Source organism: Suillus plorans, assembly GCF_016647745.1.
Source record: "Suillus plorans strain S12 chromosome Unknown HD556scaffold_2, whole genome shotgun sequence".
NCBI classification, from domain to species: domain Eukaryota; kingdom Fungi; phylum Basidiomycota; class Agaricomycetes; order Boletales; family Suillaceae; genus Suillus; species Suillus plorans.
In genome coordinates, this window is record NW_024537386.1 from 1,112,654 (window position 1) to 1,139,578 (window position 26,925).

Genomic DNA, 26,925 nt, shown 5'->3' on the forward strand with positions numbered 1-26,925 from the left:
CTATTTTGACAAGGCCAGCCTGCCCCATGAGAGTATTTTCACATAGTAAGTTACACTGTGATGTAGGTCAAAAACAATTGTACCTGTTTGACTGAAATACAGAGCAGCCTCCAATGCCTCGAACTGTGCGTGAAACCCTTCTGTGTGGTCCTTGTGCTAATCTATTCGACACGAGACTGCAGTCTTCTCCCTAGTGACACATTGGAACTTGAAAGCCTCTGTAGCTGCACCATGATTCTTGGACTTCAACGCATTCTGCATGGCTACGACGACATTTGTAGGAGCAAGTGAAGCATTGATACGTATCGCATTCAGCAGGTATTACATAAACAATATGGACTTGGGACTACGAATGCACGAAGATGCTCAAGAGCCACCGTGACCGATTACTACTATGTGTACTGTGACAGTATTAGTATTTGGGGTAATACTTACAAACACATTGCTGATCAGAGAGCCAATTAGATTCAAGTGTTCTCGGATACATAGTTATCTTTAAAAAACAAGAATCTGCATTGTCCATCCATATCCAATTATCAGGAAAGACTCAGGTTCTCATTAATGAATCAGCCCAGGACCAAACACAGTGATCGCTAATGGAATTGTGAGGCCTATCCCAATAATAAGGGCAAGCCCACATCCTATCTTCGTGGACAAGGGTAATTCATACTCAAGTGCGAAAACTCCTGTGAGAAATCCAAGGATGGAAAAAGCCACACTGCTGCTGTGAGTAACACAAGTAACTGCAATTGAATGTTTGGTTACCTCGTCAGATATAAGAGACTTGGTATGCTTGCAAGGATCACAAAATTAGACATCTTCCCTTGCAAGTAATACACCTATTCAATTACTAATGTTAAATCCAGACTACAGAAATAAGAAGATGATCGAACCGGAAAGTCAAGGGATCGCATTCAGTGGCCAAATTGTTGTGCCACCATGCATGCAATAATGCAGTGGACGCTGAGAACAAAAGAGATGGAACATAGCGTCTTTGTAGCAAGCGTTGAACCTAAACCTGGGATGGCAAGGATGCTGGCATTGACTGCCATGATGACACTTGCCTAGCAGCCTAAGTGGTAAGTGTTCTCATCTGGGTCTATGACATAGCACTTACAACCGTAGTTTGAGACTTAGCTTGTGCACTGAAATTGTCTATGAAGCCCCTCATGTCCATCCCATTGACAAGATCATCAACATAAATTTTTCGGAGTCGTTCAAGCACCATTATTGGGATCCAGAGCATAGCAACTGTGACGCTGGCCATGAAGGGAGATTTGTCCAGATCTCTGCGCCTCTCACCCAGTGAATGTGTTCGCATCAAGCGAGCTTCGGGTTGGCCATGGTGGTTCAAGTATTCGTGGTGTCCTATTTTGTTTCTCAATCGACGTCTGATATGAGAAAGGGACATGTACGAAGTATGTGCAACAATTTACCTGCTGGTACATAGTGAGATGAGTTCAAAATCACCTGTTTTTACAAGACTCACATACCACATATTGCGACACCTGGCTCCTCCATGACCCCATCAGGTCATGAAAGTTCTTCTGTCCTTCAGCCATCAGCTCGAGGACGTAAATTGAAGTCAGGGTGCATACCTGCAGTGGCTAGCTCCCCAGCCATTTCTTTCATTTGCTCCAAAGTCCAGAATATCGAGCCCGCAGTAGATTGTTCTAAGGCTAAGGCCTCTGTTGTCTTTCAGCTCATTTTGATCAGGCACCTGGATGCAAAAGAACTCACCTATGCGATACCAATTCAATTGAAGTCACAAATGTCTTACTTCTGAAAGACATATTTCGATCCCATGCAGGAAATATTCGACATGTTTCCTAGTCCAACAGTGAGAAATCTTCTAGTTTGTTTCTGTCATGATATCACTCACCAGTATTGGGCCTCAAGTTCGAGTCCTATATAATGAGATTTAACAGTAATACACATAAAATGCAACCTACTTTTGTGGTTCCAGTTCCATACCATCATACATTCTTGGAAGAGGAGATAGCCATCCACAGGTTCGATCCAGGTGATAATGCGATTCTCGGGCACCACATAGCAATATGGATAGATTTCTTTTCCTCTCGCTAGGGTCGGCTCGATGACTAACAACCACTGTTTTCTGTTCAGTTTAGTTCTTGACACCTCAATCCAAGATTCGAGCCTATGGAGCTGTTCATCCGAACAATCCCTCATGTTCATTCCGGTGTAAGTTTTCTTTGTCGCTATTGAGTGAGCAAGCAACTTGAAATAATAGAGGATACTCACACTTCTCGCATTGTAGTGGTATACCGCTCCTGACGGATGAATAAATTATTCCCAATGCCCACGTACTTCACGTCTGTCACGATGCCGGCGGTTAAATCGACTTTATCAAAAATCAAGGCAATGAACCAAGCGAAGTCGATCTGTATCTTCTGCACATTGTAATCGCGACTCAAAGATTCACTGTTGAGCATTGTCAGTACTCAATGTCTGCCTTAGTACTATTAACGCACACTCACAGCAATGTTATTTTGGTGTACTGCCGAAGCTGCGTCGGCCAGATAGGTATGCTGCGACTGAGCAGCTTGGTCTGCGGATCAGTTCCCTCAGTTGGGATCTTGCATGGCAGCTTGAGTACGCAGCTGTAGTGGGGCTCGAAATAAAATGTACCATCGTGGCCATCATGATGGTTCGACTTACCAACGTGGTAGCTGTTCACACGATAAGACACAATGCTGATATGATAATAGGCCGGCTAGGAACCATTAGACCCTGACTCGGATACGATGATATTATTAGCAATCATGCAGGACTCGATATGTCCCTGGCTGGATGATGAATGATGGAATGAAGATATGGCAGTATGTCACCGCAGGACGAACTGCAGTATGTTTATATTGTATGTATGTAGTTTTTTGACAAAAGACCACCCGATTATCACGTGAATACTGGTGATGTACTACTACTAGTAATATGTGATGGTGTGGTACTATTGTAAGCTGGCCGCTATAACGGACACTATGGTAGTCAGGGTTTGCTAGTAGTAGAAAGAAGCAGTGGCAAGTGGAATAATATGCTACAGATGGGGACGGGAATGGTATTGTACAGTGCCAAGGCTTGTGCGTTCATCCTCTCAGCTACAGCTGAAAGGGTGTTTTTGAGTAATTGTTCTGATAAAAATGACGATACTGACCCAAAGCAGTGATTTTACTTTATTTATGGAGCGGACGAAGCTGTCCTTGATGGCTGCCAGATGGCGCGAGCGCGGCACAACGACAGTCTGAGGTTAAAATTGATGGGGCCATTGGGTAATTTGGGCGATAAGTTGTTGCTAAGGAGAGTAAAAACGGACCAACAGAATCCATCCATATGTCAACTTACATCTAACAAAACTTAGCTCCATACTTGCCACTGATCACAAATGATGCTCACTAAGACTTTTCGATCTCTTACAGGTAGCGGTCCCATGCATGCTGTGTGTATTGCACGAGACATCTAATGACTATGGTGTTATTGCCAATAGATTGACATAAAGGGGCTTACCTTTAAGATTGCCCAAAGTAGTTTAGTAGCGCTGAATGACCGATAATTCCAAATTGAGATGTTGACGATCAGACGCCAACCAAACAATGATAGACACTTGTGTCTGCCCGCATCAAGTGAGTCGTTGAACTCTAAATTGAAATCCCACCTACATGCTTTCAGTGAGCAAGGTTTTCTGGCCTTTATGCAGAGCACTTCCCAACTCCTGCCTACACATGTTCGTACCAGTCTGGTCTGGTCTGGTCTGGTCTGCTCTCAGCTCATAAGCTCGTTGTTCGACTTCTGCATAGTCATCCCTGTGCATGAGGGGGTGAGCAGCACAGCCAGTCACCGTGCCTATTCCAACTATAACACGGTGAGCATGACAAATCATTGATTGATAATAGCAATCGTTTCAAGACTCACGTGCTAGCGACAGGGATAAACTATTTGAATCCATGAGATACTGTCATACAAATGCTGCAACAACCAGTCATTGCACAGAAGATGTAGTGAGTCCCCAACTTACTTGAATAAAACCTCCCGACCGTAAAACAAGAAAGTATTTTTCAAGTCACATATGCATGTTAGATTCTTGCTCTAACGCATCTGCCTCAAGCATCCGCTGCAAAGTGAGACATTTCAGTAACCTTTCAAAGGATATTGTGGCTGAGTGAGCATCAGGAGTGGCAAGTAAGTGGTCGGTTAGGTATACGGCCTGCCGAAGGGGGCTTTATGCATGGAGTGCAATTGTAGGCACAGATTGAGGCAACAACTTGGGAGAATGTAGATTGTCGACATTAAGAAAGGTCAGCCCTAGGCTGTGTCTGGCCCTGAAGCTGGGTACATTCTTGAGTCTTGAGTCCCATACCAAATTGTGCGCTGAAAGGTCTGCAGCAGTACCTTATCACTCCACAGTACATCATATTAGCACACACCTAATCCTTAATGATCGTGTCATTCCTGAGTTCATCGCTGGTAGTACATCAACATTTCAAATGACAATACAAAATATAGCATGGAACAGATTCTCAATCAAAGTAGGTTGCCGAAGCATGAATCATGTGCCTGCAGATTGGCTCTTTGCGAAAATATGGATGTGAATTCTGCGTTTGGAAGACTAGTGAGATCGTGGATCATTTCAGTGATAGGCTCAAGATCTTCATATTGCGGTGCCGTCTCATTTATGCAAGTTCTCGGGCTTAGGGTCTTGGTTTCAATAGGAAAGACATTCTCACCACTGAATGTGGATATGTATGAGCACCGAGATCAAGAATCATGCAAAGGGACACTGACGGCAAGAAAGGTATTTTTCTCACTGCCTCCTTGAACTGGGGAAAGCTGTCCAGGTCAGCATACATCCTGATTAGACTACCCATGAAGATGTCATACATGAGATCCAGTCTGTGACCCTGGGTCTTCGGTGAGCGCCAGATATGAAATGTGTGGTATATCTAATTCGGCAATGCAATCATGATTGGTATAAGCAACAAAGAAAAACACGTACAATGGTCATTAGAGTCCCCACTACGCCTTTTGCAATAACATTGTCATTTCACACTTCTTCAGGGAATAGATCTGCAATTCTCCCATTCTCATTTCTGTTCTGGGCCAAGCCGATTGTGGGTTGCAATAGCGCTATCCATACAAGTTCCTGAAACATATGAAGTTGTGTTGCTTCCATTATGCCTTGTTGTACCTAAGTCATGGTAAGTCATTAAATCAGATCATATCAATCTAGCTTCTCACAAGTTCCCGATTGTCCAAGTCGAGAAGCACAAAAAAGTAATCAACTCTTGCCTGCTTGGCCTGGTTCTGATTTTCTGAAAATCCCGTTGGTGTATGAATGCATCCCCAGACGACTTTGCGCATATCTGAAGTTCTGTTCACAATGTGATTCAAGAACTGGTCATAACACTTAGAGGTGAGTAAAGGTAAAGGTAAAGCACGAGAAAGCATACAGTGAGGCGAAGCATATCCCATCCAATGGATTCAAATTCCATCTTGCCTGTTACCACTGTCACTAGCCATGCTGTTAGATAGTGGCTCATAGAATCAAATGAAGGTACTCACATAGTTGGTCATGTAATTCATCCATTGTTGTTCCACTGAGAGCTATCACTGTTAAAAAGCAGCTGGTGATGAGCCGTCTGTATTGTTATTCAGGAAAGTTCCAAGGGTTCTGTAATCCGACCCAAAGGTTTCCCAGATAGAGACACTTCGTCAAAAATATTGGGCAGTTCCAGGGAGTGTGTTTCAGTGCCTCGGTGATGGCTGATCGGTAGTCGGGATGGAGCGGTGCATCTACACCTTTCCAGATGAGCTGTTTATGGAGCACAATCATTGGAGTGATGGGGATGGGTTCGCGGTATCCAACCAACGCATCAGAAGCCATTTGGTAATCATCGAACATTGAATTGTCCAGGTACCCTTCAGACCCAGTGACAGTTGGGAAATTGAAACCAAAATCAAAATTGGTGGACCAACTTTGCCCGTTTGATGAAGGGCCAGGTGGAAAAAAAGTAGATCCACCCTCACCATCAGCAGGAGGGAGAGAGATTGAATGTTCAAAAGGCTCAGCCTCGATGCGAGTGAGAGTGGCAGGAGGCAGGAACTGATATACAAGAGGTGTAACCTCGATGGCAGCGCGAGGGGCACGAAGCATGAAGTCATGCAGAGGTGCAGCTTCAATAGTGCTGAGAGAACCACAGGGTGAGAATCCATCTGGGAATGGTGCCACATGGAAGTGGATGGAATCGTCATCGTTCAACATGCTAAGCTATGGATGGGAAGAATCATCCCTCAGCCACACTGTGTACAGGAAGTAATGCTCACGGGCCACACAACGCTAGTCAAGCCTAACACATTTGGGCGACAAATCTTGCTGTCAATCAACTGCAGAAAATCACCGTCACCGGTCTATGGTCATCCTTTTAATGACAAAATTCCATCACAATCAAGATCTCACCTTCTTCTTTTCATATACTTCAGAAAACATTATTTTATTGTGGCTTGGAACAGCCAGGATGCCTACAATATCCAGAATGCTGTGTTCTGAGTTCATCGATGCATGCTCTGCATGCTACAAACCGATACGATAAGATGAAATAGATAATTTTGAATGAAACTCAAGTAGAGGGGCGAGACCTCCTGGTTGGCGTTCACAAGATATCCTATCAGACGAAAGTGCTCAGTGAATCCGACAAATGGGTGCTGCAATCATAAGTTAGAGAAAGAAGTATTTGATAGCTGGTATCGAACTGGATCACTCTGAATGAAAAGCATCAGCAATTGATATATACGGTGCAGAGTATTATACATACTGGTAGCTGGAGAATCCTCAGGACTTTATTCTTGTCCAGAAAGTATAGGTAAGTTGGAGAGGAATAGGCTATTTTCGGTCTCAGTCTAAGATCGTTTTGATCCTGTTTGAACTCACATTGCATCTTATTTTTGAAAGAGTAATGAGGGGGGGAAAGTTAGAGGTGGAGACACTGGCGAGACAAGTCAATATTAAATAGAGAAGCGCTAACTTGCGATGGCCAGAGATTGGCAACCAGGATAGCGATGAATTAGGGATGCCCAGAGATTAGCGATTATGATGACCAGTGGCCACAGCCAGAACAAGAGATGCGCCAGGTGGTGATGGCCAGACGGAAATGACTGAATTATCTGGCAGAAACAACCACAATTGTAGGTCCTTGTACACGAGCGATTAGTAGAAATCATCAATGAAAATACGCCAGCGCCAACAGCTGGGGGACTGGATACGACACTAGTTTTCATAATCGAACACATGTCTTGTAAACATGTCATCTAGCGCCTCAATGAGAGACTCTGTGCTTCCATTGCATTCCTGGTCGAAGAAATTCAGCTCCTCGATGCCAACATGGTTGTTCTCTTCATCCTCTTCATCCTCATTGTCGGCAGGAGATTTCCAGTTGGTGGTTTCTTCCCTTTCCAAACTCTCGTCATTCGGTTGTTGTGTCATATGTGGGATAGTGCGAATTGCCTGTTGGGTCAAGGAAGAACATTCCATCCTCACCTCATGAGAGTACACGTGCCCTACTCCAAGGCCATAATGGAAGCGCATGAGGGCATGATGATCCACAAAGCTTATTACATTTTGTATCAGTAGATATTTAAATAAGCATGAAAACTCACCTGTTAACGTAGTACTCGCGCCAGTCTTGATGGTCCCCCGCGATAAGTGAAATTCCGCATTTGCTGGGGTTGCGCCGACCCTGGGAGAAAGCGGGTATGATGTGACATGCCCTGAGCACTATTCTTGGGTCTACAAATCCGAATGCATTAGGATTCTCCAGAGGGATGAAGCGAACACGGCCTAAAGTGTGTGTGCTCCAAGCATGACATTGTACTGATTCATACCAGTGAACAAAGAGAAACTCGAACCGGCGGGATTCGTACACATTTCCTACACGAATAATATTGACATGGTGTATTCCAAGGACTTTAGCATAACGATAGTCGCCATCGTGGCCATCATTGTTGCAATTATCATGATGCTTAAGGAGCATGATGTTACAGTGAGGGGTCCTCAGATTTACGATGTCTTGAGCCCTGCGAACATCATACATCATGTAGTTAAACCTTACAAGGTTGTGGTGGTAGATTCGATTCCGCTTGAAGAGAATTGAATCACGTCTTTGGGTGAGATTAGCTGATTGCTCCCTTGGTTCGAGACGATCCAAAATATGGTCTTTCAGGCTAGGCAAGAAGTCCTGAGTCAAATCTCAGAATGGCATTGATGAGGTAAAATGCATATTACCTGCATAACAGGATCTTTTGCGTGGCTGCGGAGGTAGTGACTGAATTCATTGTAAACTTTCTCACTTTTGCCGATGTGATGGTGTACATGGGGATCGCTTGTTGATTTGTCCGATTCTACACAAGAGGTTTGTAATTGGTTCCATTGCTTGATGCGCCGTAAATGTGTTTGGTGACACTCGATCTGAGTCAGCTGGGGCACAACAGCCCTTCGATCAGTACGACGGTATCTGCCTTTTGGTGTGCAATGCTCCAATTCTCCCTAATGAAAATTGGATTGAGGTAGAGATGGCAGCTGACTATGACTCACTGGTTCAGTGCTATAGGAATCTGTTGTTCCAAAGCGATGTATGGAGGCCACGTAATCCCCAAGTGCATGAAATTTGTAAGTTTGAAGGTTGAATGACTTCTTTCTATGTGGCTGCTTTACAGGAGGTACGTCCTGCGACCGTTCCGATCTTGCAGTTTGCTTGCCTTGACCATTAGCACCTGTCCTAGGCTTTCGAGCCGTAGTCCCTCAAACAACATTATTCATCTTGCCTTTCTCTCCCTGTTTAGCTGCTTCTTTTGCCTGACAGCAAGATCGTGCATCAACTTCGCGATTGAGCTCTTGGGTGTGGTAAGCAGGGCACACTTTAGTCTTGAACTGGCGAAATTGTTCGCCGAGATCAGTAGTTTGTCAGTCGAGTATCTCTAATGTTAGGTCAGAATGCATACGGAGTTTTGCAAGTCTGTGCCAGTGTGCCATTATGAACAAGAGGTCCAAAACAATCTTGTTGTGCTCGTCGGGGAGAAGGCCATCGAAGACTGGAATTGAACACTTAAACAGAGTTAGTCCACGAAGCCCTACATAAATTATTCTGAAATCACACTTGTAGGAGATCTTCAAAATTGCATGCAGCCATGTTCGACATTTCAGAAGTGTTGGCGGAAAAACGCCTAATGGTCGCTTGTCCGAATGGGGGGACCTGCCTGTACCTGTCAAAGTTAACTGGTTGTTAGCCCGACAAGTCGTTGTCATCATAAATGCTTGGCAGACCTCCTGTCAAGCTCATGAATCAGGTCCTTGTTCAGGGCACAAAGAATTCTCAATAAGTGAACTAGAAGCATACGCCAGACCCCAAGCTCAACCTCATGCAGAAGGTCGACAACACGTGCAATGAACATGTTGAATCCTAAGGGACCGAGGCAGTCGGAAAACGCGTTCTAATGAAGAGTTTGTAAAGCGAGAAAATAAGTTAATGATCATACTCACAGAGGTCGGTACCCAGGAATTAGGTTTGAGATGCGACTTGACTGAAGTACTGTCAACACCATAATTCTTCTGGTAGATCAAGTCGCGTGCTGTCAAAACAAGTTGACTCCTTGAGGCCTCGGAGCGTGCAAGAGTCGTACACTGTTGCCTGTCACAACTCATTCCTAGATTGTGAAGCCACCCCATTGGTACTAGACATCACGGGCAAGGACAACCTCCCAGCTGCCAAATGGTCGCGACAAGAACTCTGGCTTTTGTGAGTTGCGATATCTTCCAGATAACAATTAACAACTTACTTCTCAGGATAGTCAGCAGAATAGGTAAATATTCGCAGATAGAATCGCCATTTGATGCCATCACAACAGTTGATCACAATCCCATGTTCATATGCCTCTAAAAACTCGGGATCAAGTAAAACCCTCCACTGAGTTTGGAATAATTCACAGTGACAATGAGTTGCACATTCACAACCAACTCCCTTGCCTTGGGTGTAAGTACTCGTAAAATTTTTGAATGAGTCTGGAAGCTGCCAGACATCAACTGTAATGTAGAGGAGGATGATTGAATGACCATCATACCTTTTGAAAGTATGTGACATGATTCGCCAGATTGCAAGATGGTTGACACCAGCGGTACTTTGATTCATTCCCAAAATACATGTATACCGGCCATAGCTTTGTGTTACCGAATGTCGTAAGGTGTGTAGCGTCTGACCAGAACATAAGTGTGACAACGATGCGAGGTAAATTGCATTCTGGCTCTCCAGGAGACTGCTGAATTTTGTGGTGCACGTCCATGAAGGCCAGTGACGTGTATAGTTCTCCTTGAATGTTGACTTTGTGTTGAAGATGGGGCGGGTTCCATCGCAGCTGGTAAGGCTCGTAATGGAAGAGTTCATTGTCCTGAGCATTCAAGAGCTTTTTGCGAATAACAAAAACCAGATGTCGATGATAAAGATCTGCGGCGACATAAGGTCGAGTGCCTGGCTGAGATGTAGTTCGAGAAAATGGAACTTCAATTGTCACTTGCGTTTTACACCAACCTACGTCTTCATCCTCCCATTCCTCTCCTTCGTCATTGACACTCGCACCTAATTGCGAGTTGATCTTATCCCAGTGTGTATTTCGCACATTGTCAGGATCAAAATACAGACATCCAACTATGTCAATCAGCTCCTTAAAGCTCTGATGTGATTTTTGTACACTGCCATTCCAGTACCAATGGCCGAGCTCAAATGAGGATTGGTTGGGGTATGGATAAAATGAGATATCATGAGGTTTGGGAGGCTTGGGAGGGATAAGTGGTTATGCTGGAGTGCTAGCTGGGATAAAACTAATGTCTTGCAGGGTTACAACCTCTTCTGGGTCATGAGATGGGGGAGTCGATGAGAAGAATTGGTGTACAAGGCCGAAAATATTCCTTGCTGTGCGGAAAGGAGGAGCCGGGAGTGACATACGAGCCCCGGTAGACACATTGATAGAATCCTCAGGTACATTTGACTCTGGATGTTGGTCAGTAAGACTGAAAGGAACACTCAGAGGAGGCTGCGGAAGCATGTCATCATACTGCCTATAGTGCAGTGGCATAGGAATGCCAGTACATCGGCCCCTTCGCTGCACTAGCGATAATCCCTCGTCTGTTTGCGTAGATGGACCAGATGTAGAAGCAGGTGGACTGTGCGATGAAGGATCACACAATGCTTCCTCGCCGGGGTGCGTAGCTAACAGAGTTGAATGAACAATAGAAGTTTCTACCGTCAATGTCCCATTAGCCTGATCATAAGATGACGATGGTACTCGCGGGTGGTCTAATAGTGTATTTGAAGTATATCTGCCACTGCTATCTGCCCGGGACCGTTTTACAGAGCTGATGAGTTCTTTTGCTTTAGATAAAGTGGAGAACAACCTTTTCTTGCCTTTCAAGCAGGAGCGCTGGTGCCTAGTGTAGGCACTCTCCTGTGTGAATTCCCGAGTACAAGTGCATAGGAAAGGGGTTGGTCCTGATGGTGAGTCCATGAGAAGCGATGAGGGCTGAAAGGACGGGAATACTGATGATACACGATGATTGTCCCTAGCACTACTGGTAGAAGGTCAATGAAAGAACTCAACAATACTGGTGACACAACAAACCGTCAAGTTGGCGCCAAGCATTGGCCAATGGGGTCAACCAATTTCAGCATCAGGTTCCCACGGGCAAAAAACCTCTGGCGTCAGGCTATGCCGGGCCCTGGCGCAATTATGACGGTAAGAAAAGCTGCATCAGGCACTAGGATTTAAGTAGAAGCCACTGTTTCATTGAGGTAGGAGAGAGACTTCAGATCCTTCTGCACCATTCTGCACAATGGAACCACCATCCTCACCTTCCTCTATCATAACCACCCCACCTGCCTATCATGAAATGGCTCAAAAGTTGGCAAAATTGATCATGGAAGCGAAAACTTGCCACTTCGCCCTGTTGCACTATGACAGTGCTTCAGAATCGATGATTGAATGGTGTTGGTGAGATGTTACTCTGGTCCTAAGCGATGTCATTTTAATAAATAAAAAATGTAGGCCTGCCGATCGTGAGGGAAGGAAAATTCTGCCATCCAACCTTGAGAAGCACTGCAAAAAATATGATTTTCGATATCCATGCTGTGTATGTGCCAATGGCGGTGGGAGAGGGGCATACATAGAGGTAGCAGTGTACCCTTGGTGGAATAAGACCACAAACAACACTTTTTGGATTGTGAGATGTGCCTCTGATCGATGTGGATACCAAGGTCAGTGTTATTTAGTGTTCTTCATGTGCAAGAAAATCTCACACTGATCATCGCCTAGTAAAAATAGACATGTACTCCCGACTGGCACCTTTGGCTGCCTTCTGGTACCCGCGAAGAGGTATGGATTTGTTGCTGCAAAACAACAATTTCATTGATATGCGATGCAGAACAGCGAGCCCCTCCTATTCAACTAGAGTGGACCTTCAGAGAGCAGATGGAGTTGTTGAACGAACTCGACTCACCTGTTGGCGACAGGATTGGTGCGAGAGAGTTCCGTGTTCTATTTAAACGCTGCAAAAAATGCATGCAAGTTGGAGCAAGGCCAGTGATGAACCACCATATTTGTTCTGGAGGCGTGCAAAAGCAACAAAGAAGATAATTATAGATTTATTGCCCAGTAACATGGGCTAAAACAAACAACAATCAGAATTAATTTTAAACATGCATGAAATGACTCACTTTTTTTTTGTTATCTGCAAGGATCATAATGAGCTCGAAGGGCAGATCTCAACATCAGAGCCCAGGAACGTGTTGATACCACGCTGGGCCCAAACATCATTCATCAAAATATTGGGTTACAGCAGCATACAGGAAGAAGACAAAGAAAAAAGTGTTCCTTGGGATACTGAATCAACATGATATCTTCCTGAAAATGCTGAGTTTGTTCTAAAACAACACCTGCTCAAAACGTTAGTTTTCACCTATGCACGGTCATTGTCATGCTGACCTGCGTATTTGATGTCCAAAGGAAATGAATTGTTGTGAGGGCGCGGGTTTTTTTTCTGGAGAGTTAAGAGTTCAGATCCCCCAGGTTCAAATGATTTCTTGAAACTTTCACAATCCGCTGCTGTTGATCAGCTAAATAACGAGAAATGACAAACCCATACAAGCTGAAATCAGCATAGCACCGATGCTAATTCAGGTCCCTTGCTTGAAGTGCTGTTTTTCCAGCTTCATCTGTGTTGAAGCTACTGTTTGTCAACACAATCTTAAGGTGGTTGGGTTCAACCGAGCATAGCTCAAGGAGGGGCACTAGCAGCTGGAACCACTGGATGGGCAGGACAACTGATTGTGAATTTGATCGTGTTAGACTTGAAATGGAGGAAGTGTGGCACTCGCTATTGTTTTAATGATAAATTTAATTGCACTACAAAAACATGCTCGCGATAAAAGCTAATATTTCGTCTGTGAAACACAGTATTAAAAGGGAGAGGTGGTGGGTATAAAAGAAAGGGTGTCTGGAGAGAGCATGAGTCTGAACGACTTTGAGCTCGTCATCGAAGGCAATGGAATGAAGGAATGAAGATGCACGTTGTTTTCGGACGCATGGTGCTGGAAACTTCCTATGATAGCATGTTCCAGGCCCTTGGAAATGAAATTGATGAGTAAGTATGCAACACTGAATATATAATATAATCATTTAAAACTGATTAAAACTTAATGCTCATCCTCACCTTCGCTCTTGCCATTTATCTCAAAAGGAACCTCCTGCATGGCCTCTAGTTGAACAGCTTCTCATGTAACCTCTCTACTACTGTTCCGTACAATAGCTGACTTCCTCTTCCTCCTGGTTGATATCCCAGTTTGTCTTGGGTTCTGCTCACTGAGTTTTTGAATCAACCTACATCCACCTCCGTTCTTTTGGCTCTATTTGAATACGATTTCTACACCTTCCTATCAGAATCCTTGCACTCAGTGATGGCATTTGGAGGACATTTTGATCTAGGTACCAGTTTTTTTCTCATGTTGCAGTTGCGCGTTAAATTAAGACCTGTCATACAAGGTGCACGTCTGAGTGCTGTATGGGGTATCAAGCGCATGTCAGTGCTCTTTGCAATTATATTTGGGGTGAGTGCTATGTTTGTCTTAAAGACATGGTATGCGTGCTACTTACACACGATCTCAACATGATCTAACATCAGAATGATGCACTCCAAGCCCACCAGGACCAGGCATCGACACGAAAGCCTGATGTCATATTCTTTCCTTACAGAATGTCTTCCTGGACGATAAAGGACCGTGGAAAGCACAGGCTCACTGACGCAACAGAACTGTTCAAAACACAACTTCTTCGCATAGATGTGCTAGCTTCACTCAAGTTCAAGAGACGGGCGACGGGTTTTTTACTGTCTCCTTATACAGTGAAATACTATTCTTACCAAGCTCAGCGGGTAGAGCCTCCCGTGTCTGACAACTCCGCAGCTGCGGTTTCAGACCCTTCACAGACATATGCCTGGCTTAATATGAAATTCAGATGAGTCAAGCTAAATCTTCCCAACAGTACACAACTCTAACTAACCGTTTCTCTCCAAATTGCTGAAATGTCGTGGTGACCTAGCTGCTCCCATAAAGTCCACTATATTGTCTGCATGGCGATGGCACGGCTTTTGGGCTCTATAAGACTTCCAGTAAATATTTATCTTCTATGAGTAACTATGCTAGGAATTCATGCGCCAGATCCTTTTTTGATGGCCTGTCAACTTTAAACTATCCTTTGTGGGTCGCTATGCTAGGAGGCTCCTGCCTCATATTACGTTTTGATGGCCAGTCAACTTTCAACCATCCTTCGTGGGTCGCTATGCTAGGAGGCTCCTGCCTCATATCACGTTTTGATGGCCAGTCAACTTTCAACCATCCTTCGTGGGTCGCTATACTAGGAAGCTTCTGCCTCGTATTACATTTTGATGGCCAGTCAACTTTCAATCATCCTTCTATTGGCTCCTATAGTAGGAAACTCCTGTGTGGATCACATTTGATGGCCATTGAAGTTTCTCACTGGTTCAATCGCCACTACAAATAGACACCATCTCCACATGTAATATTAGAATGTGAACACGAAAGTACAGTCATTAAGACACCCGTGATGTCAATCTGTGTTTCACCTTTGCAGCTGTTCGACGATTCAGCTTCTCGTATAAACATTATCCGAATATTGAACTCACTAGGCATTGAATTGCTTGATGCCTACATAGAACTTGTAGCCACTGACAAGGCTTGTACATGAATTCATGTCTGTTTGCACATCCTAAAGTCTTTCAACACAGCTTCAGACAGAATTAAAATTTCTATCATTTTTGCTCAAAGATCGAGTCTACCCTGATGATCTTTGGGAAATCGTCGGGGAGCGCATTGCAGAAGCAAAGCAGGAGTCAACTTTGCGACAACACCAGATTATTTGCTGTGATAGCGGATTCAAGAACAAGAGACATGTTATTGTAGAGCATCTTCTCATGGAGAAGAGGAGGAAATGAGGACAGATGGAGGTGTCTTTGTATAGCCAGGCCCTCAAACACTTGCAGCAACACTGGATGTGTGAGCTTCTTCAACCTTGGTGTATGAATTAGTAGCCTAAACACTATTGCTATGAAACAGTCCATCATTCTGCATGTCCAGTGAAGTGAGACGTCAGATCTTCCTCGGTGACCTCAAGTCGTTCCATAGACCACAGAACCTTGAACTGCTCAGCAGCTACGCAAAGGAAATGCGAAGCATGGTTAAAGAGACGAAACACCTACCCCCTGCGGGATGCTGAACCTTTGCTTGAAAATTGCTCTTTTTTGGACGGAACTGCCTCCTCAATACACGAATTCGCCACTACGCATGAAGTCAAACACAAATCTGTCATTTTGAATGTTAGTATTTTTTAGAATATTCTCTGCTGTTCTCACTGTCTCTCGGAAGTGCATCGGACATTCATTGCCCCTGTTGAACATGTGGGTCACCATTGACATTCAAGAAGCATTCTGCGATGCATTTGATACAGAACAAGCATGTCAGGCAGGGCTGATGACACGGTTTCTTACTGTTAACAGCAACCACATCGACCAGCGTAACATTGGCTTGGAGGTGCTTATCTTATGGGCCAAGATGCGCCGCACCCAAGCTGAAATCGAACTCTATACAGTGGCCATTCAAAATGCCCGTGAATTCGACTTCTCTGACAACACTAGTGGGGTCCTTAGTCATGTTTTCTTCCATTGCTAATGCCTTAACAGGTGTCTTGTCTTCTTCCAGTGGATTTATTCCACCACCTCGACCAGATGAATTGTGTTTCTATGACGAGGACTGTGATGATGTGACTGATGACTTTGATGACTTTGAATTTTGAGTAGTGAAGTGTTGTCGGTATGGTCATTACTATTTAGTGATTCATTCTTATTTATTTATTAATCATCATATAAACCATTGCTAGTTGATTGCTAGTAGTTGTACTATGTACTACAATTGTATGAGGTCTTCAGTCAGAAACAGCAAGTAGCATGCTTCACGAATGCCATACTTGTCAAATCTGTCCCTGTGCACTGTAGTGTTTGGTCCTGTGGAAGCAATTTATCACGCCCTCAGGCTTAGGTTGGCATGCTGGCCATGATCATCAACAAAAGTAACACTGTCATATAATCACATACCATGACATAGAATCAATAGAATTGGTACCAGACAGTACATGTAGTATACGTACCACTGAATTTTCATTGTTTATGCCACATCAGTAAAACCACCAAATCATTTTCCGGCCTTATGTTACTTTAGTCACATGTATGTACAACCAGAATTGATCGTCTTCATTCAGACATATTTCATATTATGTCCATTTTCCAGAACATAAACCACGCTGAAGGTGAGGAATCTTGGCTGTGGGTGGAATCACTAAAAACTAATGGGGGCTCTACAGCAAGACCTGGATATGAGAATACTACTCGACCCAAAGGACAACTACTGAGAGAAGTTCCTCGTTAATAAAATGGAGGGAAACTCTGTCAACTAGACGGGTGTTAAGAGGCGTGAGAAGATAATGCGTGCGAAGGTGTGCGTAAGCGATGCGAAGGCACGCGTGAGTGGGAGGTATGAGATGCACGCGTGCGTGAGCGAGGGCGCGCTTCGAGTTATAAGTGAAAGGGTCTTCAAGAAGACAGTAGAAACACGAATGATAATTGATAGAGAAGTATGATCAGATTTCAAGTGCTCAGGTGGACTATACACTTTGCAGTATACTGAGATAAGGGGAAAGTAAAAAAAACTGTCCTAAGAACCCACCCTTCTTTTTAAGAAGGGGAATTGCGCCCGAGAATAACGCTATGTGGCGCGTCTGAGCGCAGTACTGAACCGAGTAACTATATCAATACTAATTATATTCTAAAGCCTAAGATAGGTGTTCTGTATGTAAGCGCGCACATTGGACCAAGGATACGTCAATTCAATGAGATTGATAAAAATAATGCACCAGTAAATCAGTGAGGACGTAGGATGGACAGGTGGACAGGAGCGCAAAGACCAAGGGTGAGGCGCACGGACATGTGTGCAAGGTGCAAGTGCACGTAAGATGTGCGCGAGTGCACACAAGACTGATCCTATGGATGAGAGCTGGAACGTATAGGGGATTATGTGGGTAAAGGGCTGCATATTCAGCATAGAGACGTGCGAGTCTCTACAATGCTCACTTCGATAAAAGATTTCCGTTGAGTATCATGGTGGTGGCACTGATTATGATAAGTCTACTAGTGAGTCTCGACCCATGTGTTCTTCCCTTCAATCCCATCTCGATTATCTATTAATGTTTCAAGGCTCACTCAGGATACAACATTTCACGCGCGTGGACACCCGATGGCACACAACTTTTCTCAGCTGGAAATAATTCTAATCCAAGTATATGGCAGTGAGATCCATCGGCATGGAAGCAGGTTGGTCATCCCTGGAAGGCCATTTCAAGCATATCTACGCCATTTCCCTAAATCCTGGCAGCACTCTCATCGCCTCCGCATATCAAGATCATTGTGTCCGCCCCTTGGCGTCTCTCATATCGAATTGTCTCATTCAAGCACTCGTGTCCTGCATTACATTCTCCACAGATGACCAGCGCATCATTAGCAGAAGTGAAAATATGATCTCAGAGTGGCCAGTATCCGAAAACACAATTACACAGGGCGACGCACCAGGTAATTTTGTTTCATTTTTTTGCATCCTTTCATAATCTAAAAATCTTTCTTATGCCAAGGTTCAAGCCTACTCTGATTTCAAGGCATGTTCCTACCTTTGACTCTTATAATGGAATGTGGACATGCTTTGCGCAGTTCTTGTGCCATGAACCCAACAGCTCGCGACACATGCATAGCTTGGACTTGCCTACCACTGATAAATTGATGTTGATCTAACAATTACATATCCTATACCAATCGCGCAATCATCATGGTGTGAAAATTAGACTGGAACTGTGCGCTTCCTGATTCAACCAAGGTGATATAGACCGACATTTCTCCCTTATGATAGCTAACTTTGGTGGATAGTCCGTCAGCATTCAGCCTTCATCTGTAGGCCATGTCTCCAAGGCATTAGCCTCTGTAGAAAAGGGCAGGTCTGTGCTGTGAATACAGCATTTGACCTCACCTCCGTGTTTACAAATGGAAACTTAAAGACCAGCAGTCATTTCCTTTTCTTGATTAAGGCAAGTAATATTTCTTCTTACATATCATGTGCTTCATTGCAACTTTTAGACTGTCTCACTGTTCAAAGAAAATGAACATGAGCACTGATACCCAGGTCTTTCATCAAGCAGTATCAGAGGTAGCCATCACGAAGATCATGGTGCTTTCTCGGCGAGCACTCCCATCATGGATGGATATCCCCGAAAATGATGAGACAGCAGAAGTCGTAGTCATCAAGATTTCTTAGATTACTATGATGTCTTGGCATCTGGTGGGGCATGACGCCTGCGTTTGGGCACTGAAGAAGATATTGATGAAACTATCAGACGAGGAGCACACGCATCACATGCAACTACACCATACACTTTGTGAACTTCCTGCAAGGTGGAAAAGCAGGTATTGAAGGCCGTCAACTGGGCAAATAATTGCAATGGTATGTCTTCCTCTGCAACCTGCTAGCTTTTGGTTGATGTAGGATCGCCCTCAGGATGAAATGTTCTTTGTTGCGAGCGCGTTCTCAATGCTGATGATTGATCTATTCAAAATTCGATTGACTGAGACAATGCACGACCTTTTTGTATCTAAACATCAATGCGAATTGTACAGGTCTGTCTGAGAAGTTTGAGTTCTATACCATCAACTAACCACCACCTTCTCTCTGGGTACCACCTTCTTCTATTTACTCAACTTCACCTGAGCAAGACAGTCAGCTAATTACTAGATGGAGAATCGTCAGACATACTTTGAATGGGAGAAGGAGCATCCCATTGGATCTGACGCGGAGGGCAAGTATCAGTTCCTTGTGGTGCGTATTTTTCCAATACCATTGTCTGATAAGTTTCTTCTAACCAACGAAGCCTGTACATTTGGTACAGTTCTTCAAGTCTTGCACAGCTTAGTTCCGCAAGTTCCAGTCGTTCTTTAAGCTTTACTATGGACTCCCCCTCCCCTGTTTTATAGGTTTCTACTGGCAGAAGGGGAGTCTTGTTGTCCCCTGCTAAGGGATGATTATCACCAACATCCACCTCGCTATTTATGATGAGCTTTTGGAATCACCAATGACGCTGTTGACGAACTTTGGTATATCATGATTCATGAGTTCCCCACTGCTTTGATTTGTGTTGCATGACAGCTCAATTCTAAAAGTAGGTGTTCAAGTCAGCACCGCAAGGTGACGCTACTAGGATGTCCTTGCAATTTGAACATCTGACACAACCACTGTGACATGGGTGGACATATTCTGTAGTGCATGTTTTGTCCTGACACACTCTGTCCTTATATAATATTGTAATTCGATTAGACAGAGCGCTTGGGCTGGTCATTCCAGCCGCCAGTCGATAGCTTAACCTTAAACCTATTCCTGGCCACTATGTGCCAAGAGACTTGGCTGCCACTCAACCATGGCCACTCCACCAACAGCCTTACTATTTATATCACATAGGCTCATTATAAAAGTTTCATTCCATCTGCGAAGTTTGCACTACGTTTTCTTTCTCTGCAGCTTCTATGACTACCGAGGACACCACTTCTGGAATTCCGAGCAAACATGGCTTGTCGGCCCTCCAAATGGCCCCCCGAAAAAAAGTGTGAGCTGCTCCAATGTTGTCACAGGTTTTTGTTGACTCATCTTGTCACCTAGCTCCTTATCGGATCCGCTCGTCTCCCACAGACTGTTACAATAACATGTAACCGAGAACCCCTCCCACGGAGGTCATCATGACCTTAGCCCCTATCCCGCCTATACACCGTCATTGGAAGACTTACCGACTCAACGGAGACTCGTAGAGATGCCTAGAACGGCCTGGATGCCGTTAGATGACCTAGACCAGCCTAGGCAACATCTGGACGGACCTAGATGGTCCTCGACCCGGATCATGGAGAAGCTCTGCTTCATGGTCAGAAGAGAAGCCGCATGCCGCAGCATGCGCAGTTAAACTACAAGGCATGTTTAGCCTTGAGGACAGATAGAAGAGGCATGGTAAGCCTCATGTATAGATAATCGCCCGCATGGCATCAGATAAGATGCCCTTGTATAGACACACTCATACTTACCTACCATACGAAGTATTGGTCTGTGCACACGGACGACAGTATATAGAGCAGACAGAATCATGTATATTCCCTACTTGATTCTACTAGGTTTTCCCCAGAACTTCCTCTGAAAGACAGTCCCAGTCCTTCAGTCTTAGTCGCACCTAAAGGCAAGCCGACACTACCTTTAGTCATATAGTTCCGCCAGCCCTACAGCTTGACGAGCCGCCGCGCTTACCAAGCTTGTCGGAGGATACCTTAGCATTTCGCTAAGCTCTGAACCCGTCTCTCCAGTAGCGAGCCCGCTATCAGATTAGGCAATCCGCCTAGGGAGAGCTCGACCTATCCTAGTTGTAACACAGATGACATTTTGGCCGAACGGTGTTTGCGCTATGCAACTACCCTTCCCTACTTACCAATGGTATCTTGAGGCTAGAGCAAATGGAAAATACACCACTAGAGGACTTGTCCGCTGAGTAAAAAAATTATCTTTCTTCTCGCTCGCTAATTGACATGTTTAGCAGTGAGCGGCGAGAACATCATGTCTTCGAGCAGCTCTTAGATTCTTATCCCGGCCTTTTGGAACGATTGACAAACAGGTCTGAGGAAGAAATCCTTCATGTCGGAGAGCTAGTACATTGTTCCTTCTATGATCAGAGTTCTTGCTAACAATTCTTAGATAGGTGAGGGAGCCGCAGGCGCAAGAGGTGACAACACGAAAACGTTGAAGTCTGCAGTACTAGATTGGATTGCTCTGAAAGGAGAAGCGATCCAACCTCCCCTGCACAGAAACTCCAAGATTGACCGCAGATTTAACCATGAACTTACAGGCTCCTTGCTTTGTCCCGCTGGATTAGACTGGAACAACTCACAGTAAGTTTTGGTTTGCTGGCATCTATAGTCCTAACATGTCATTTTCTCATGGCTTTGTACACAGGACCAAAGAAAACCTCTGAAGTGGTGAACTGTTGGTCTGCAGAGATCAATGGCCTGTTTTTTGTATGCTCATTATATTTACGATGCTGAGGATCCATGGTGCGGACTCCTTCAGAGTCACTTACTTGTATGCATAGGTGGCATGTGTCTTTTTACTTAATTCATTTACCGCATTGTATTCCCCCAGGCTTACAAGCACATTTTTACGTCTCCGAGTTTGGTCGACAGGGAACCGAAAGCTACACGATCCAGCAATGCTCATCTCCATGGCATGAACTCTGCCACCATTGCATCCATTGCTTATGTTGCAACCCAGGTTCGTTGAGCACCATACTTTTTTGTATGTAGATGATTTTGACATTGATCGTAGGTCCGATTCGCTCTAACCTCATCTTTGGTGTTCTCAAGGACCGATACAACTACAGACTCGGAAACATTTTATCATAGCCTCCTGGACCTCCTAGAAGACCCCGACGAGTCAAAGGAAGTTGATGAATTGCTGATATGGTGGAATCGGTATGGAACTCATTCCTCATCATGTCGCTGAGCCTCACCTATTGTCACGTACCCAGTCAAGTCTTTCCCACTTCTTCTGCTGCCAAGCGCAATATCACCGCCAACAGTGTGTTATCGAAGATCCGACAAAAATGCCTTGCATTGAAAAAAACCTCAAATATGAACAAGGTTTCTATGTAGCTTTATTCTTTGTAGTAGATACAATTACATCCTACTTAATGTCAGCTTGGTTTTTCTTGACTTGTAGTGCTGAATTATCAAGTCGATGTAAAAAATGTTCAATTGCCATCATATAGCAATATGTTCCCCTTTGCTGTATTTGTTTATGCGAGCAGGTCTTGCAAGACAAGATCTGTGGTTGACATTCTGCCCCATGATTAAATTATTAAAATGACATGGTGGTGGGAGGCACTGTGCTGTCGTCCTTCTGCGACCTTCGACCCAATGTAGCCGGTTCCTAAAACAGTCTGGCATTCCAAGACTTTGACTGACTCCATCATCTAGGGAGAGTCCGTGAACGACAAAACGACTTGCAAACTATAGTACACATGGTGACCATATCTTATCGAGCTTAGGCAGGATGGTAGAGTATTGGCGCTCGTCGCTCGCATTACGTACTTAGCGGACTTGGGAAATGCAGCCTAGTCATGTAACCACATACCTAATGTTGGAGTCAATGAAGTTCTTGTAGACTTAAATAACACAACCTAGTATTGTAACCACATACCTAATGTCCACGTTGATGAAGCTCTTGTAGACTTGGACAACAGAGGCTAGTGTTGTAACCACATATCTAATGTCAGCATCGATGAAGTTCTCGTACACTTGGCAGCAACATAGGCTAGCATTGTAGCTGCATATCTAATGTCAGCGTCAATAAAGTACTTGTCAAAACTGTAATGGCAAGCTCGGCTTGCATGAGTCAACCATACTGACATGACTCAATACAGTATTGTGGATGCTTGGCGCCCTTGGACTGTAGGTGGTGTCGATCCAACATAGTCCAGCCATATAAATCTTTACCAGACGCTGAAATTTATTCAGAGATTGTGAAGGGTGCAAAAACAGTCAAAGATTACATACAATTACCACACCAGGGCAGAAATGTAGTGTTTTGACACTGACCATCAACTAGGTGACATTGGTCACTCTCGACAACTAAATAATCCTTTCCCACGGCTGGTGAGTATTGCAATACTACGCCATCTCGGTGACAGCTGACAACTAGACTGTCATGGTTGTGTATTTTGTGGGTTCCATCCAAGTAAGTCCGGGTATATAAAACTTTCTCATGCGGAGTACAATTATGATAGATATTACGCAGATTTTAGAGCAGATAAAGCTGTCTAAGAATTTAGAGTCTGTTCGGACAGCGAATTTTCGCAAATTTCAAGATTCAAATTTGCTTTGTCATGTTCCTGAGCACGTCACATCACACTGATAACAGGTATCGATAAAGTCGTCATACACTGCTGTTTATCATCCAGCAGAATGTACAACCCCGATCAAGACCCAATAGACACGGATGACGCAGGATCTGATGCAGGTGACACATTGAATTTAATAGATATCAATATGGAGGAAGATGATGATGAGTTGGATGTGCTGGAGGGGTTGTTCTATCCTGCAGCTTGAGCAGTCTCCATGATCGTCATTGACGCAGCTAATCAGGCATTTGAAACATATTCAAAGGCCCACCTTGAGAAGATACCTTATCACACTTCAGCTCTGTCAGGAATCGCGTAGGTCAATGAACTTCTTGCCGGGCATCCAGACCGCATTCGATGTGAACTCAGTGTACGCCGGCACATTTTCTATGTTCTGTTAAATCTACTTCATACTGCAGGATGTTGAAATTCGAAGCATGTCACCCTTGAGGAGCAATTGGCCATCTTTCTCTATGGATGTGTCACAGGTCTTTCTGTCCGCCACCTTGGTGAGCACTTTCAGTGCTCTAATGATACAATCTCAAAGTATGTATTCATTCCTATCACACTATGTACGCTTGTTGCTGAAAGTCCACAAAGGTACTTCAAACACATTCTCACTGCGTTCTCATGCCCCCCTATCTACACAACATATGTTTGGTTACCTGATGCCACAAACCCGATACCCCCCGAAGTCTCTCAAAACACCAAGTTCTATCCCTACTTCGCTGATGCCATTGGCGCTATTGACGGCACACATATAACTTGTCACCCATCGGCCGAGCAGCATCATGGAGCTCGCAATCGTAAAGGCACTTTGACGCAAAATTGTCTTGCCACTTGCTCATTTGATATGTTTTTTTCTACATGCTGAGTGGTTGGGAGGGATCAGCAGCAGATGCACGTGTTTATCATGCTGCTCGCATGACAGATCTCAGGATCCCTCTGGGAAAATACTACCTTGCTGATGCTGGATTTGCATCCTGCAACGAGCTTCTGGTCCCATATCGTGGAGTGTGCTACCATTTGGCTGAATGGGGCCAGGCGAATTTAGTGTATGTCATGCTAACAGTTATCTACTGTGTACTAACTTTGTTCTAAAGGCCCTGTAACCACAAAGAGCTCTTCAACTTACGACACGCTATGCTTCACAACGTCATTGAGTGCATATTCGGTGTCCTCAAAAGCCACTTCAAGATTCTCCTCCTTCCACCCAACTATGCGATGGAAGTGCAGGCACGTATCCCTCCAGCATTGTGCTTTGTGCACAATGTCATCCGTGTTCATGATCCGAATGACTTACAAGACTATTGCGACCTCGATCTCGATCCAGGAGTGCATGACACTGGTTTGCTTGCTGAAGGTCCTCCTAATGAAGAAGCACGTGTTCATGCGCAGACACAGCGTGATACAATTGCATATCAGATGTGGGAAGATTATAACAGAGAATGACAGCGCAGAGGTTTTCCAATCATCCAAGAAGTTTTGTAGTCACTAGTACTTATTCAGTTTTTGTTCCGGTAGCTACATCGTTTTCAAGCAAAGTCTATTCCGCAAACAAGCGGTCTTCACACTGATACATTGACACTAATAAAGTTTGAAAGAGACATAAACGTAAACTCGAACTATTTGAAGTACTGTGATAAGAACAACTTCCGGAGCTCATCCTTCTGAATGGAAAGGTATGTGTCAGTGATTGCAACATCACCTTGAATGTACATCATAGCTGCTACCATCTCTGAATCAGTCAGACCCTCCTCCTGTTGCACATGCATGATTGCCCTTTGCTTGTGTACCAGGATAGGATCCACTGAGTGAGCAACAGTATGTGTCATGCATTCTTGCATGTGCAAGGTGCATTCTTGCATGGTGCTTGTTGCACTGTTGAAGGCTGACCTGAGACCATGGATTTCAGTGCTCATGTGGTCAAACGCCTCTGGAAAAGATATGCCACTGCGGCACTGTGATTTTATCGATTTCAATGACACTGATGTGCCGCTCACACCAGTTTTCGTGGAGTCAGAAGGGCGGCTGATGGTCCTTGGGCTATCATCACCATCAGCAGCTCTATGTTTGCCCAGTGCCCTTGATGTGGTGGGCGTAGAGGACATGCTAGCGGTGGGGGACTCCAGGATGTTTGTACCAGTGAACAAGGGTGGTTGGCGTGCAGGATGTTTGTACCAGTGAACAAGGGTGGTTGGCGTGCAGGATCGAATATGATTGGAGAGTTCGGTGTATCTGGCACCAGTGGGACGTTTGGGTTGGCATGCTCGATAGCGTCAAGTGCTCTCTCCGAGTTCTGCCAGACCCCAAGTCAGTGATTCCAAATTCACTAGAACTAGTACTTACATAGTTTGGCAGGGTAGCTATGCTAGTCATGGGGGCGGTACTGCTGCCTTGGTCGCTGACTGGCACTGCAGGCCACATGGTAGCATGGTGCACGATATCCCCTCTTCCTTTTGACGGCAAAATGTCCTTTAAAGCATCATAATGCGGCCAGCCTTTATTCTTGTACTGCTTTGCTTGAGGGATACTCTAAACTCGAAAATATATCAGCACGTAAGTTGCCATAACGATGATTAAATACCTTCACTAGGTCTGTCCAGACAGACTCAGATGCCTCCATGATATTGGCACCATGCTCCAGACTAAAGTCGATCCCAGAATAATTTGCTAGCCTGTCAACAACATTGAAACTTGCGCGAATCTGAAGGCTCATGAGTAAGTACAATCGCACATAATCTAAGATCTTACCCGAGACCACTTTGATTGGCATGCCTCTGAAGTCTTGACACGGCCTTGCATTGAATGATCGGCGGCCATCGCAGCAGAGGCAGCAGCCCAGAATGTCTTGTTGAAGTTGAGGCCTTCTCCACTTTTGGCATGGTGTGTGGAGATGTACTGGATGAGCCATGACTCATCATTTAAAGTCCAGTTAGTGTGCTCCCTGGGCTCAGGCATGAATTCCTTGGCTCTCTTGCCACGAGTTCTACAGCAGAGAGGTGTGGTACGGGAGGAGGAGCGTGTCCCTCGAGTAACTGGCATTATAGGGTATCAATAGAGTCTGTCACGCAGGTCACATCGGATAGCTCAGGAACATGACAAAGCAAATTTGAATTTTGAAATTTGCGAAAATTCGCTGTCCAAACAGACTCTAAGCCACCATGAAATATGGAAAAAAACAAACGTAAACCTAATGAAGAATGCCAAGGAGAAATGAAAATATAAATAATCATTAAAATGCAGGCAAAGGCGGTAACAATGTTAATAAAACTGAGAAGGCACCAATGC

At 44.5% G+C, this 26,925-nt stretch overlaps 5 protein-coding genes across 5 annotated transcripts; 4 read left to right on the forward strand and 1 right to left on the reverse strand.

The window, feature by feature from the left end:
- Positions 1-914: 914 nt before the first annotated feature.
- HD556DRAFT_1303093 (uncharacterized protein) lies at positions 915-6,565 on the reverse strand (the record flags this gene model as incomplete). The annotated part of the gene is made up of 25 exons (XM_041299578.1): positions 915-1,064; positions 1,118-1,391; positions 1,599-1,720; positions 1,781-1,829; positions 1,883-1,907; positions 1,953-2,158; positions 2,263-2,442; positions 2,499-2,621; positions 2,680-2,690; positions 3,173-3,259; positions 3,412-3,474; positions 3,523-3,653; positions 3,748-3,867; positions 3,928-3,947; positions 4,440-4,476; positions 4,821-4,842; positions 4,894-4,955; positions 5,009-5,034; positions 5,061-5,200; positions 5,251-5,406; positions 5,463-5,533; positions 5,575-5,636; positions 5,721-6,280; positions 6,337-6,420; positions 6,470-6,565. 25 exons carry the CDS (start codon positions 6,563-6,565, stop codon positions 915-917), a joined length of 2,877 nt encoding a protein of 958 aa, XP_041167155.1.
- Positions 6,566-11,604: 5,039 nt separating this feature from the next.
- On the forward strand, positions 11,605-12,684 carry HD556DRAFT_1303094 (uncharacterized protein; the record flags this gene model as incomplete). Its single annotated transcript, XM_041299579.1, has 5 exons — positions 11,605-11,787; positions 11,954-12,042; positions 12,097-12,305; positions 12,364-12,423; positions 12,473-12,684. 5 exons carry the CDS (start codon positions 11,605-11,607, stop codon positions 12,682-12,684), a joined length of 753 nt encoding a protein of 250 aa, XP_041167156.1.
- Positions 12,685-13,610: 926 nt separating this feature from the next.
- Positions 13,611-14,563, forward strand: HD556DRAFT_1303095 (uncharacterized protein; the record flags this gene model as incomplete). The annotated part of the gene is made up of 4 exons (XM_041299580.1): positions 13,611-13,690; positions 13,889-14,031; positions 14,089-14,153; positions 14,228-14,563. The coding sequence occupies 4 exons, from the start codon at positions 13,611-13,613 to the stop codon at positions 14,561-14,563; spliced, it is 624 nt and encodes a 207-aa protein (XP_041167157.1).
- Positions 14,564-16,016: 1,453 nt separating this feature from the next.
- On the forward strand, positions 16,017-16,413 carry HD556DRAFT_1436630 (uncharacterized protein; the record flags this gene model as incomplete). The annotated part of the gene is made up of 2 exons (XM_041305591.1): positions 16,017-16,254; positions 16,301-16,413. The coding sequence occupies 2 exons, from the start codon at positions 16,017-16,019 to the stop codon at positions 16,411-16,413; spliced, it is 351 nt and encodes a 116-aa protein (XP_041167158.1).
- A 4,783-nt stretch (positions 16,414-21,196) lies between these two features.
- On the forward strand, positions 21,197-22,387 carry HD556DRAFT_1428723 (uncharacterized protein; the record flags this gene model as incomplete). The annotated part of the gene is made up of 8 exons (XM_041304741.1): positions 21,197-21,231; positions 21,280-21,395; positions 21,439-21,628; positions 21,714-21,747; positions 21,783-21,818; positions 21,879-22,007; positions 22,062-22,207; positions 22,264-22,387. 8 exons carry the CDS (start codon positions 21,197-21,199, stop codon positions 22,385-22,387), a joined length of 810 nt encoding a protein of 269 aa, XP_041167159.1.
- Between the last annotated feature and the right edge of the window lie 4,538 nt (positions 22,388-26,925).